General features: G+C 45.9%; 1 protein-coding gene across 2 annotated transcripts in view; it reads right to left on the bottom strand.

Annotated features, from left to right (window-relative positions):
- Positions 1-7,108, bottom strand: part of TENT4B (terminal nucleotidyltransferase 4B) — a 62,794-nt gene extending 55,686 nt beyond the window's left edge. For both annotated transcript variants that reach the window (XM_032613949.1, XM_032613950.1), the window contains exon 1: positions 6,308-7,108. In XM_032613949.1, the coding sequence (XP_032469840.1) occupies positions 6,308-6,881 (574 nt within the window). In that variant the 5' untranslated portion in view covers positions 6,882-7,108. The remainder of the gene's footprint in view (positions 1-6,307) is intronic.
- Positions 7,109-14,935: the final 7,827 nt, after the last annotated feature.

Genomic DNA, 14,935 nt, shown 5'->3' with positions numbered 1-14,935 from the left:
GGAAAAAAGTCAAAGTAAAGTACTATATGATTCCATTTATATAACATTTTAGAAATGAAAAATTATTAACATGGAGAGCAGATCAGTGGTTGTTCGAGGTTAGAGATGAGGATGTGTGTGCGTGAAAATAAACGGATGGCATGAGGGATCTTTGAGGTGATGGTATAGTTCTGCATCTTAAAGACGGTGGCGGTGGTTACACAAATCTACACATGTAAAATTGCACAGAACTAAACACACACACACTACACAAATGAGTGCACGTAAGACTGGTGAAATCTGAATAAGGCTATGGATTATAACAGTGTTGATTGCCTGGTTTTGATATTAAACTATAGTTATGTAAGATGTTACCACTGCACGAAACTATGTGAAGGGAACATGGGATCTTTCTGTACTATTTTTTGCAACTTTCTGTGAATCTATATTTCAAAATAAAAAGTTTTAAAAAATTAGATGGGGCTATGCATGAGAAGGTTAATGTAAGAAATACAAAAGGTTTAACACAGCATATGGAACATGGTAAAAAGGCTCCATGAGCACTTTTATTTTATAGAGCACTTTTAATAAAGCAACTAATTTGAAAACACAGGTTTCTGTATACTATTCAAACTATTTCAGCAGAAAGCATGACTTGAGCTAGAATTCCAGAGTTCAGTTACCAGATGCTACATGAAATCTCTTATGCACATGGCAAGATTTTTTTCCATACTCTGAAACCCTTCAAGTGATTAAGGAGCCAGTACACAACAAAAACAGCTCCACATTCAGCTTTTTCCCAAAATCTTTAACTCAAATTTCTACATAACCCAAAGCCCTTAGTATTAAAAAAAAAGTCTCTAATATCATTAAGTAACTTACAGGATGGAAATAAATTAACACCTGCTGTTTGGGTTCAAATTAATGAAAAGCCTAGTTCAAGGGCATCCTCAACTTCGATAAATATTCTCTTAGAAAAAAATAATTTCCTGTCATGGTAAAAATGAATTTAAAGTCTTTTTGGTGTTCTGTAGCAGCTGAGTCCCTAACAAATATTCAGAGGGTTAGGCCATCCTCTGAATCCCTGAAGTAGGCTGAGCTGTCCAGCCAGTTCTGTAGGAAAGAGTCAAAATAGCAGTCTCAGACCAGCTGCTGGGAACTGGACCCTAATTCTTCAAATGAGCATCCTCTTAGGCCTACAGCCCCTTCAAGACTACTCCATACCTATGTGTGTATAAATGATTAACATATACAGTCTCCAGTGCAGTGGGTGTGATCCTGAAATAGTTTCCTCCACTAAATTTTACTCTAAAGGACAAAAAGAAAGCTGAGTAAAATCATACAACACCTTGCTTTTCTACTTTCCATAGAAAAGTGGCTTAAATTTTTCTCAGGTATAAGAATACCTAACCACAACTGTCTGACCAGTCCAATACCAGCAAGGGAGCCCTTGAAATTTTCTCCCCATGGACCCTTCTGGACTCCTAACACTAGGATTTACTGGTAGCGGTTTCACGGAAGAAGTTGTGATGTAAGGCCATCTACCACCCCAGGACCAGAACTGCTGTAACACACACTCCCTCCTCCTCCCTACCTTAGACTTTCCTAGTATCCCTTTCCCATGCTTCCTTTCCAGAAAAAAACTAAACCTTCTGTGTGACCCCACGGTAGATTCCTAAAAGCTCTAGTAATGGCTTCTCTCTGCCTTTCGGCACCTAAAAACTTAATGGGTGTTGAAGAAAATTCCACACGCTAAAATGCCAATGATTCTGACGGTGTGACAGTGTTCACTGTCACAGATTTTAGACAGAAGATGAGTTGTGGCATGGAAGCAGCTTAGTTGAACACAGTATACTAGATTTGAAATTCTCAAATATGAATTATGTTGTTAGTGTAGAATCTACACTGCAGAAAACCTAATGTCTTCTTGAAAGCACATTTAAGCACCCAAATGCAGTAAAATTCAATAACCTGAAGGTCCTAGTTCAGTGAAGAATTACTGCGGGCTACATTTGCAAATGCACAGAAATTATACTTAGAGCAAACCCTTGGAATAAGGCCTCTGAATTCTTTCATGTTAATCTTCCTGATCGCTTTGGAGCCCAGCACTAACACCAATCCCACTGATCAAATTGCATAGAAACAGTCAGAAAGAGGCCATAAGGCCAGGGCCAAAGAATAGCGTTAACATCTCGGACTTACTACGATACAGTGTACAACACACATAAGAAAGGACATTGCCCCACTGCAGTAAAGATGACTGTATCTCAGCCCCAAAATTTCATCTCCCTGCTAGACAGTTCTATCTAAACAGCACCATACCTTTTGCTCCAAACCAACAGTCATAACCCTTATTTTCAACAATAACACGAACATTACTCTAGTCACTCAAATTCAAAGCTGTTATTAAATCCATGAAGGGAGTCAGAATCTTTTCCATTCTTACCTTGTGGTACCTTTCACATTCACTCCTTCCCATTCTCATACGCATCATCCCAGTTCAAGAAATTATTCCTTCAACCCAAGTTTCCCACCAGGGACTTCTTGATGTCCCACAGTCAAATTCATACTCTAAAACGTTGTTTTGAACAAGTCATCCAAGCCTTGAAAAAATATCTACAGAGTTGGCAGTGCAGCCAACACAAGCCTATCCTCATGAGCTTGGACAAGCGCCAAGCACCTTCCACAAGAAGTTTCTGGACACCTGGACGCAAGACCAAGGACTCTGAATCTGCCAAAGTTTCCCATGTTTGCTACCTTTTGGCACCTCCTCTTTCTCCATTATGATCAACAATTAAATCTCTGAAAAGCAAAGGGCTTAAAGTTCATTTTCACGGACAACCAGAAGCGGCAGGCGGACTCGTCCTATATCATAGCCAGCGCTGAAAGGGGATGAATTCCAAGAAACAGAATAAGTGAAAGCAACTTTATAAAGAAAAAAAGAAGGCTTCCCTGGTGGCGCAGTGGTTGAGAGTCCGCCTGCCGATGCAGGGGACACGGGTTCGTGCCCCGGTCCGGGAGGATCCCACATGCCGCGGAGCGGCTGAGCCCGTGAGCCATGGCCGCTGAGCCTGCGCGTCCGGAGCCTGTGCTCCGCAACGGGAGAGGCCACAACAATGAGAGGCCTGCGTACCGCAAAAAAAAAAAAAAAAAAAGATTCTAACCTAAATAATCCAAACTATAGAGAAACTCATAGTCACAAAGAATATTGAACAATGTATTGAAATATAAAATGTTTAAAACAGGGACGAGTTTAAGTAAAATATGATGTAACCACTAGACAGAATAATACACAGCTATTAAAATCATTAAGTAAAAAAGAATAAGTCTATGGGCTTCGCTGGTGGCGCAGTGTGCGCCGAGAGTCCGCCTGCCGATGCAGGAGACGCGGGTTCGTGCCCCGGTCCGGGAAGATCCCACGTGCCGCGGAGCAGCTGGGCCCGTGAGCCATGGCCGCTGAGCCTGCGCGTCCGGAGCCTGTGCTCCACAACGGGAGAGGCCACAACAGTGAGAGGCCCGTGTACCGCAAAAAAAAAGAAAAGAAAAGCAAACAAACTCCCTGGATCTGGGGTACACAGAGAAGGCTGAGATGGTAAGCCGAGGTGAGTTTTAATTTTGAAAAAGGACCATGAAAACTTCGGGATGAAATTCAAACATCTTACTCTACATTTAAGAAATTTCCATCTTACCTCAATTTAAAAAAAAGAAAGAAATTTCATCTTAACTAGTGACCTAGTGGGTAAGAGAAAACATATACATAAAAGGAAAATCAAACATAAGCAAGCTATACCAAGAGCGTGAAACAAGTACTACAAGATTTCAGAGGAAGAACCAAAAAAATCATGAACCTGGGCAACAAAGTCAGGATTTTGAACTGGATCTTGGAGTGTTCAGGGAATAAGTCAACCAGTCTGGCCAAAACAAAGAACACAGAGAGATCAAACATGTGAGACAGAGTGTGTGTACAGCTGTCCCACAGTTCCAGTCCACTGTTCATGTGCTTTTTCTTCCTCTCCCTATCTGGACAGTCATGTCAGTTCAGAGGCCAGGGACCACCACGATTTGTTAATCTGTTAGCTAAATGTCAGTCATCCCAAGAACTCAGAATAGTTTTACCGTATTTAATCTCAGAATAGCGTAACATTGAGGTGCACTCTGAAATCAGATTTTTTAAAATACCTGTATTAAAAAAAGCAAAACTTTTGAAAAAGTCAAGAAACAAGGATCCATAAATCACAACAAGAATTTTTAAGCACCCAGACACTTTTACAAAAACACTCTTAGGAACCGCTTAATAATATTTTAAAAATTTAACTGCTGACATCCTCTAAAGAAGGAGGCAAAAGAATGGAAAGTCTGATGAAGCGATAAGCGGTTTTAAGACAGGTTTACAATCAGTTTTTAAACAGTAATCCCTCTGGGAAATGGAAATTCCTCTCCTTAATCCCTTTGAGGACAATATAATATTTGAATCAGGACCAAGAACATCTTGCTTCTACCTAAGTTCAAATGTGAGCCTTTTACAGTATCCTCAACATTAAATAGCAAGTGAAAGAGAGAATTTCTAATCTATCAAAAAGAGAGGCAGCCAGCATTTTGGATTTATAATGTATCATTGCTACATACATATGCAGAAGCTTCAGTAAAACGAAACTAGGGAACTTCAAGATTTTCGTTTACAGTGATTACTTAACTGGAGCTTATTCCTGTGAAATGAAACTACCAGAATCCCTCAGTATCAATTTGCTTGTCACTAAACCACAGGTTTATGCTTCATCTTGGAAATGCTAACAGGATGGAACCATGAGCCTTTTATTAAAACGAGATGACCATGGAGAGCGCCCTTGAAGCTTAGCAACAGAGGACTAAACCCAAAAAGGTTCCCCTCTGGAAAGTGAGGACAGGTTTGATATGTACCCCAATGCCAGTCCTAAAATGCTTGACTACATTTTCCATAAAAGGTGGGAGTTGTAATAGTAGCATACAGCAGACACCAGCCCACTAGAAGCAGATGGAACCCACCAACTCATTTTACCCAGACCTTCAAAAAGGTACACAGAACTCTCTCTGCTTGCCAAAGCAGGGCAGATCTGAATGGAAGAATCTAGGAAAAGGTTTCACAAGGGACTACTAATGGTGATTTCATTTGCCTACTGTAGCCCACAATGTAAAACAGGATCTGAAAAATGAAAAGCAATTTTAAAGTTCATTCTCCATACTCAAGCTAAACACACACACACACACACACACACACACACACACGGCCCAAAAGCTTTATTTTACAAAAATTTTTAAAAAGGACTGTATAATCAATTCCAGCACAGGGGCTCTTCCAGAAGGGAAATCTAGCTGGAAACAGTCCCTGTTTATGTACATAATTCACTAGGGGTCAGGTAAGATTCCATTTTGTAACAGCTGAACTTTAAACAGAAAGTCATTAGTGGTGCAACATTCATTCATTAGCATAAAGTTACCCCCTAGAATGAAAAGCACTGGCTGTCTCTGCCAGGATGACAACTTTACAGAGAGAAACTGGGGCCAAGGACCATGAACTCCTAGAAAGTTCTATCCGCCTGAGAAGAAGAGCTCACCATCTCCATCAGCCTAAACTTAACTGTCACCCCATTCCTCACTCCCCACAAAGCAAGGCATCGCTAATATAGGAAAGTTTTAAAAATAAAAAATAAAGAGATGGGCCAAGGGTCAATAGCAGGCAAAGCCTTTCAGGGCTGACACGGATTCCTGTTTGGGATTGGGGGAGGGGGAGGAGCTTTCTGGATGTTTCTATTCTTGGCAAGAAAAGCACCTCCAAGTCCTGTACCGTCAAAAGGCACTAACACAGGAACGTTCTCAGGGAATGAATGATTTGCCTGTGCTAAGCGACTTCATTTTGGGGTGTGATGATGGGGTGCAGGGTGGGGAGGGCTAGAGGGCTGGAGAGGGAATAGAGGGAAGGTGTCTTTGACTAGGGGGGATGGGAGGAAAGAGTGGATGGATAACGGGGGGGTCCAGGGAAGGTGTGGAGGGTTAAAAAGGAGGATGTGGATGACTAAGGGAGGTGAGGGGAGGGTGTGGATGGCTGAGGGGATGTCCAGAAAAGGCGTGGAGCTGAGGGGGAGGGGGGAAAGCTGTGGACCGCTAACCAAGGTTGGGAGAAGGTATGGATGGCGGAGGGATGGAGCGATGGCCATCAGCCCCCTGAGGACCAGTAACGAAGGTAGGCAGAGGGGGGTGGCCTCACCCAGGCTCCCCCACAATCCCCCTTCTGTGGTTGTGTGCCCGGCTGCGCGTGTGCAGGGCAGGCGCCAGCCGCAGGGCCACCACTCACCCACGACTCCCTGTTGTAGTTCCTCCGCTTCCACGGGGTCCCGCTGTACAAGCCCCCGCTTGCCGTCGGCCCCGGCCGCCCCCCGCGGCCCGCCCTCCGCTGGGCTGCAGCAGGCTGTAGTTGAGTCCGTAGGTGCTGGCCTTATTGTCGCGCTTCCTCTTGTTGCTGCTGCCCGAAGCTGGGTCGGCGGGTTCCGCGGCGGGGACGGCGGCCGAGGAGTGCGGGGACGAGGACGCCAAGGGGACGGGGACGCCGAGGGGCCCGGCGGCAGCCCGGCGGGCCCAGGCCGCGGGCTGGTGGTGGTGGTTGTTGTTGTTGGTCGTCTCCAGGGGCAGGAAGTCCCGCTGCTCTGCCGGCAGCGCGTGGCCGCCCAGCAGGCGCTCCCCGGAACGGTACATGCCGGCCGGGGCCGGGGCCGGGGCCGCGCCGCCCGGCTGCCGGTGCTGCTGCCGCTCCCGCCGGTGGCCGTGCTGCTGCCGCCGCCGCCGCCAGCCGCTCGCGCCGCCGCTGCTGTGACCAGTGGTGGTTGAAGTAGAGGTTCCTCAGTCCCTGGGTCGGTCTCCCAGATCTGCATCCACAGACTGTTGGACGGTCCGAGCTGGCTCTGGCTGGAAACCAGGCGATCCTCGGATCCATCAAACGGCGGCGGGCCGCTGCCCCCGCCCCTCCTGGCTGCCCGCAGGGCCGCCGCCGCCGCCGCCGCGCCTCAGGCGCAACGCCCGGCCTCGGCGGCTGCTGCTGCTGTTGCTGTTGCTGCTGCTGCTGCTGCTGCTGCTGCTGCTGCTGCTGCTGCTTCCCGGCCCGCCGCGGGCGGCGCGGTCGCGCTGTGAGCCCGGCCGGCGCCGGCGGCGTCGCTCCCGCCCTCCGGGGGCTCCGCGGGCCCTCCCCCCCTCCCTCCGCCCCTCTGCCGAGCCCCTGTCACCGGGGTCCCCGTGGCAAATGGCGGCTGCAGCGGCGGCTCTGGAGAAGGGTGATCGTCGGCGGCGGCAGCGGCAGCGACGGCGGCGGGACGCGCCTGCTCCGTAGCGTCCTTGCTCCTCCGGCCCCGGGGCGGGGCCTCTGCCGGGTCCGCCCCTCGCGCCCCGCCCCCGCCCCGCCCCCACAGCGCGCGCCCGCGCCGCCGGTCCAGCCCCAGAGGCCGCGCGGTGCGTCACAGAGGCCGCGGGAATGTGTGTCTGGGGCTGAAACCGCCCTGCCCAACCCGTCCCGGCGCCGGCTAGGGGAAAGGGTAGCACGTACCTGGGCGTCCAGGCGCCCCTGATGCGCGTGCCGCCTCCGATCCCAGTTTCCCGGTCCCTGAGGCTGGGTGGGGCCGGACGGAGGTCCGCCGCCCCCTCCGCAGGGAATGGATTGTGGGCGGTGCCGCCCCGCCCACTGTCCCCTCCCCCAGTCTGCAGCAACGGGACCCCCTGGGCTTCTCCGACCCCTCCGAGATCTCCGCTCTAAGCAGTGTTCCAGAGGGAGGAAAATGCGCCCCCTCGCCACCCGAGCATGTGTCCCGGACCCTGCCTGGACGCAGGCTGCCGGGCCATCCCACTACTCCCTGCGCCCGCTCTGCCGCGCCCTGGCTGGGGTTGGGAGCCGCAGGCCTTGGCGGAGGGTCCCCCCACACGACCCCGAGACTGGAGAAACCTGTGCCCACCTACAGGGCTGGACGCGCTTCTTCGTAGAGTGCGTAAACCATGGGCTCAAAACCACCGTCACACACCCCAAACCGACTTTATGCAGACTTGCACACAGAAACACGCGCAGACGCACCGGCAGGGAGACAGACACAAGGTGTTCAGCGTGTAAAGAAACTTCACTTGCCCTAAGGTGCACCAGCAACCATGAAAAACCCTTCTTAGTTCAGAATGAAAGAAAACCCAAAACCTTTTAAGCCTAATTTGAGGACCATATTGTTGGCATCAGCAGAGATTTTCCACAAAGTGGTTATTTGCATATCTTCCCAATTCCTGTGGGGAAAAGACAGGGATTTTAAGTGTTTTAAATCATCAAGAGAAAAACGGAAAATAAGTTAGTACGTTTCATGTGTGCCCTTTAAGTTTGGTCCAAAGTCCAGAATGAGCCCTAACGCCTGATTTTGGCCTATTTTGGAACTCAATTTCCTGGAAAGGTTTTTTTGGCAAAGATGAAAAATTAACAAATTACGAAGCATTGCTCTACCTTTTTTCTTGCTCAGAGAATAACATGGCATAAATATGGAAAACACACCGAAACCCTAAAGAATTTTGGTTCGTTCTATTTGTTTGTTGTTGCTTTACTATAAATCAGTATTAAAAGTTTTCTCAGAATGAAATTTGCTATGTCCTGAGAATTACATAGCCAGGAAAATGAGTAGTGATATTTTTATGCTCTTCACACTGGCAAATTAAAAATAAAGCATTGTATAGAAAAAAGTTTCTTTTCATGACTTCAAATTTGTTTTAACATTCAAGTGAGAAAATGCAAAGCCAAAAAAAAGTAAACATTACTAAGATCCCACCATGTAGAAATAACTACCATGAAGACTTTGATAAACACTCTTCGAAAAATCTCTCCATGCATATATATGTTTCAAGACAGTCTTTCTTATTTTTACTTATTTCCTTATTTATTTTAAATCTTATTCAGTCTTTTAAAATAGTTTTTCAGATGTCCAAGAACACATTAAATGATATTTAAACCAAAAAAAAAAAAAAAAATAGTATTCAGAATTAGCAATAGTACACTCCGGAAATTAACATTTGTTATTTTTGAATGCTTGTTTCTTCAGGCGAACCTTCAGAACTACTAAAGTATTACCAAAATGATCATATGAGTTAATATACATAAAAGTAGTTTGTAAAATGTGGGCTGTAAGGCAAGACATCACTGTTCTTGTTCACCTGCAGGTAACGCTGACTGGTTAGCCGTGTCACATGTCCATGTTTCAAGGCATTCATTCAGTAAATCTTGGTTGAATGTTTAGCATCCTTGCAGAGCTGAGCTAATTGTTTTAGAGAAGATAAATAAGCAACCAGGGCCTTTGGCTGCCTTCCATGAATTTACTGTCTGATTAGGGAGGCAAAAAAAGGTAAATATTTAAAGTCAAATTAAAATTCATTCAGTTAATTCAACAAACATGTCTTGAGGAATTATTATGTGCCAAAGTCTGGGGATATAGCAATGAACAATACTGGCGATGTCCCTGCCAAGCATATAAGGTCAGACAGTGGCTAAGTGCTGTGAAGAGAAAGAAAGCAAGCTAAAAGGATAGTGACGGTGTGCTATTTTTAGATGGGCTAATCAGGGAAGGCTGCTCTGAGGAAGTGATATTTGATCAGGGACTTAAGTGGGGGAATGGACCATGACCATCTAGGGAATGACACATCAGACAGAGGGAATAGCAAGTGCAAATCAGCAAGTGCAAAGGCCCTGAGGCAGGAATTTACTTTGTGTGCAGGATGATAAGGCAATGTAAATGAGTGTTGAATGTGTATAGAATCATAAAGTATCTCTTCTGGAAGTTTCCTCAAAACCCATCCAGTCTAAAACAATAGGGAATTTTAAATACACAAAAATATATTCACTTTCCACAACAAATCTCAATGTTTTGTCTCAAAGTAATCTACTACTGCGACCAAAGAGAAAGACTACACTAATTGCAATAATAAATTTTGATTACTCAACCTTTTCATTTTGCTATTTAGAACATTACATTCTTTAAAACCACCTTCATTAAACTGATGAGCCAAAAAACACAGCTATCAAAAACCCAGACATTGAGGACTTCCCCAGTGGCGCAGTGGTTGGAACTCCATGCTCCCTATGCAGGGGCCCCAGGTTTGATCCCCAGCCAGGGAACTAGATCCCACATGCATGCCACAACTAAGAGTCCACATGCCACAACTAAGGAGCCCACCTGCTGCAACGAAGACCCTATGTAACCAAATAAATTAATTAATTAAAAAAAAACTCACCAGACATTATCCTGCATAATATAACGTCCTATTCATTCTCAGCATTCTTACTCTTAGGGGGGAAAATACTGGGCTGATGGTCTCAACTTGCAAGATTTACAGAAACATCAAGATTCTGCAGAGTAAAAATTGAGTAGATAAATGAAAAGCAAGTTGCCCAAGAATCAGGCAAATTTAAGTACAATTTTGTTGATTTATTAACTTGAATAAAACAGAAGGGGAATTGCACATACATACTACTACATGGTGTTATTAATAATTGTCATTGTAATTAAATCTTAGTGTGTGATTATATTACTCCAGAGTTCACAAAACCATGAATAATAGTCACATAGTTATAGTTATTAGTATCTTCTGTGTTTAGCAAATGAAGTATTTGCCCAGGTATTAATAATCTTGGGCTTAGGTACCATTTACAACTTTCCCTTTTTTGCACAGAATATACACCATTGTACCATGTTTGTTTCCTCCTTTGTGAGTACAAAGAGGATTCCAAGTAGGGAATTGCATTTCAATGAGACTTCAAAATAACATGCAATGTGGAAGCCTGTATCTTGTTCTGTGCAATGGAAGTTTCTCCCATTCCTAACTTTTAGAAAAAATATTGCTCAAATTGTGTGCATTCTGGGATCTTTGGAGTGAGAGTATCTATGTGTGTATGCATATGTGTGTGTGTTTACACATGTGTGTGTTTAAAGTCTTTATACTGTAATTTCTATACCATAAAATTCACTCATTTTAAGCGTACAATTTAATAACTTTTACTAAATTTACAGAGTTGTGCAGCCATCACCACAATCCAGTTTTGGAGTCGTATGGGTTCAGGGCCTGAATAGGACAAAAGGCAGAGGAAGGAGGAATTCACCCTGTTTTTCACACCTTGCTGATTCAGCTGAGACATCTCATCTCATCTCATCGTTTCCAGCTTGGACTGGGATTTATATCATTAGCGTCCCTGGTTCTCAGGCATTCAGACTTGGACTGAATTACACCACTGGTTTTCCTGGGTCTCCAGCTTGCAGACAGGAGATCATGAGACTTCTCAGCCTTCACAACTGCATAAGCCAATTCCTCATAATAAATCTCCATATAAATCTCTATATATGGATATATATTACATATATAACAAAGTCAAATAATAGATAATATATACATCCTCCCGGTTGTTTCCCTGGAGAACCCTGACTAATATAGGTCATTGGTGCTAGGAAGTGGAGGTGCTGCTCTAACAAATACCTAAAAATGTGGAAGCAGCTTTGGATCTGGGAAATGGGTAGAGACTGGGGAAGTTTGGAGGCACACGGTAGAAAAGTTTATACTGCCATGAAAGGCCCTTTAAAGGTAATTTTTTTTTGGCCGCATTGCTTGCAGGCTCTTAGTTCCCTGACCAGGGATTGAACCCAGGCCCTTGGCAATGAGAGCGCAGTGTCCTAACCACTGGACTTCCAGGGAATTCCCCCTTTAAAGGTCATTCTGATGAGAGGTCAAAGAAAAGAGATCTGTAGAGAAAGACTCAGTTTTCTTTGGGGATACCTAAGTAGTCATATACGGTATGTTGGTAGAAATATGAATGGTAAATGCCATTCTGGTGAGGTCTCGGATGGAAATGAGGAACATGTTATTGGAAACTGGTGGGAAGGCAATCCTTGTTATAAAGTGGTAAAGAACTTGGCTGAATTGTGTTTGTGTTCCAGTGTTTTGTGGAAGATAGAACATGCAAGCAATGAAATTGGGTATTTAACTGAAGCGATTGCTAAAATAAAGTGTCGAAGGTGTGGCTTGGCTCTTCCTGGCTGCTTATAGTAAAATTCAAGAAGAGAGAGATGACTTAAAGACAGACGGTTAAGCAAAAGGGAAGTAGAACTTAATGATTTGGAAAATTCTCAGCCTATCCATATTGCAGAAAATGAGAACACTAAGGATATGGCCAAGTGACCATTTGGGGCATCAGGAAATGAGTAAGGATATGGCTGACACCCCGGGAGGAAAACTGCCAATTTAAACCGAAGGAGAAGAAAATAGGAAGGAATGAAGGAAGGCTGTCAAACTTTGTGGATTTTACAGGATGAGACCGTAGAGCTATTTGGTGAGATCATGTGCTATTCTTCAAGACGAGAGAAGAGTGACCCCAAAGGCGATTCAGAGATCATCAGGGCTGCCTCCTTGGTTTCAGAAAATAAGACCATTGCCTTGCTTCTACCAGGCTAGACAGCCTCTGCCCAGAGCCGGATGGGCAGGGCTGCCCAGAGCTGTGGGGATGGGGCTTCCTAGCAGAGTCCTGGGGGCCGACTCTTGCCTAGTAGGGCTCTGGAGGCAGCACCTCCACCCCAGTGGAGGTGGGGCCACTGCCCCAGTGGGTCAGAAAGGTGGGATTTCTGCCCTAGTGGGCCTGGAGGGGAGAGCATGGAACCAAAGAGGGTTATTCTGGAGCTTTAAGATCTCATGGAGTTTGGCTTGCTGGGTTCTGGACTTGCTTGGAACCCATCACCCTTGCCTTCTTCCCTGTTTCTCCCTTTTAGAATGGGAATGTCTGTCCTATGCTTGTCCCATCATTGTATTTTAGAAACACATAATTGGTTTGGTTTTACAAGTTCACAGCTAGAAAGGAATCAACCTCAGGATGAATCATACCTTAGGTCTCATCCATACCTGATCTGGATAATATTTAGATGAGACTTTGGACTTTAGACTTTAGAGTTGATGCTGGAATGAGTTAACACTTTGAGCAGATGTATTTTGTGTGTGAGAAGGACATGAATGTGGGGGATCCAGGGAAGAATATTATGGATTGAATGTTTATGTTCTCCCAGCCCCTACTCCCTGATGTGATGGTATAGGAGTATGGGGTTGGGGGGTGGGGGGGAGTTGAGTATACAATTAGGAATAGATGAGATCATGAGGGTGGAGCCCTCACGAATGGGATTGGTGCCCTTAAAGAGTCATGAGAGAACTAGCTTCCTCCCTCTGTTTTCCACCATATGAAGATACATTGAGAAATTGGCAGTCTGCAACCTGGAAAAGGGTCCTCACCAGAACCTGACCATGCTGGAACCCCAACCTTAGGCTTTCAGTCTCCAGAACTGCAGGAAATAAATTTCTGTTGCTTATAAGCCACCTTGTGGTTTTCTGTGGCATTCTGTTATAGCAGCCTGGACTAAGACACTTGTTCATGAAAGTAGTTTCCAAAGCCCCTGTGGAGAATCCAGTTTTACTCTTGCTGTTGTTCTACTTTGATAGTCACCTTCTGCTTTATGCCCATCAGATTAAGTGTGGTCTTCCCTGCAACAAAACCATTCCTACTACCTTCAGACAACCTCCGGACCTGCCCTATTTTACCTCCAGGACACACTGAAAGTCCATTCACTTCCGTCTCCTCCCACCCTATTCTGCTGAGCCCGGGCCACCAACACTCCTTGGCTGGGCTGCCACAATACCATTCCAATTGTTGTCTCAGAGCATCCACACTTTAACTTCTCAATCCAACATGTCACAGCAACCAGAGTGAACTTTTAAAAATATGAAGTTGAGGGCTTCCCTGGTGGCGCAGTGGTTGAGAGTCCACCTGCCGATGCAGGGGACACGGGTTTGTGTCCCGGTCCGGGAAGATCCCACATGCCGTGGAGCGGCTGGGTCCGTGAGCCATGGCCGCTGAGCCTGCGCGTCCGGAGCCTGTGCTCCGCAGTGGAAGAGGCCGCAGCGGTGAGAGGCCCACGTACGGAAAAAAAAAAAAAAAAAAAAAAAAAGAAGTTGACTATATGCTTTGCCTTCAAGTGTATAATAAAATCAAACTCTAGATTTTTTCTGTCCAAACCCATTCCTCCCACTGTCTTCTGCATCTCAGTAAATGGTGACACCATTCTTCAAGTGGCTCAGGCCCAAATCCTTGCCATCACCCTTAACCTTTCTCTTTCCTTCCCACCGCCCATCAATTCCACCCTCAGTGCTGCAGGCTCCACCTCAGACTAGATCCGCCTACTTTCCAGGAAACACACCAGCGCCACTTCCATCCAAACCATCATTGTTTCCTGCTGAGATGATTAAAACAGCTTGCAAACTGGTCTCCTTGCTTCCACCGACGCCTCCCTTCAGTCTGTTCTCACCCCAGGAACCATGTGATCTTTTGCAAAGGTAAGCCAAACGACGTTTCTCCTCTACCCCCAATTTTCCAATAGCTCTGCATCCTGCTCAGAGATCCTTAAACCCACAAGGTCCTATCCCATCTGACCCCATCTCCTCTCTGGGCTTGTGTCCTTCCGCCTGAGCGATGGCTTGCAGCAACACCAGTCTGCCGACTTACAGAACTCTCCAACAAGTCCACAAGGTAGGGCCTGTGCACTTGCTGCCTCAGGCTGGAGCCCACTTCTATTAGCTCTCTGTGCAGCTTCCTCACTTCCTTCAGGTCTCTGCTCCCATGTTGCTGCCCCTGAGAGGCCTGCCCTGACTACACCCTTCACTTCTGTTCCATTTAGCCAGATTTATTGTTCTGCTTTAGCATTTATTTGCAGCCTTTATCTGTCTATTCCTTTGTTGTCTGTCTTCCCCTACTATAATGTAAGCTCCATGACCACAGGGGCTTGGTTCGTGAGGCGACAGACTCTAAGACGCATGCCCCCACCCACGATCCCCACTTACTGGTGTTTAATTCCTTCCTCTTCCATGCGGATGGGACCTGTGATTTGTTTCTTTT

This window comes from Phocoena sinus, chromosome 19 (genome assembly GCF_008692025.1).
Source record: "Phocoena sinus isolate mPhoSin1 chromosome 19, mPhoSin1.pri, whole genome shotgun sequence".
NCBI lineage: Eukaryota > Metazoa > Chordata > Mammalia > Artiodactyla > Phocoenidae > Phocoena > Phocoena sinus.
Note: the sequence above shows the minus strand (reverse complement) of the source record. Positions and strands in the feature narration are given on the sequence as shown.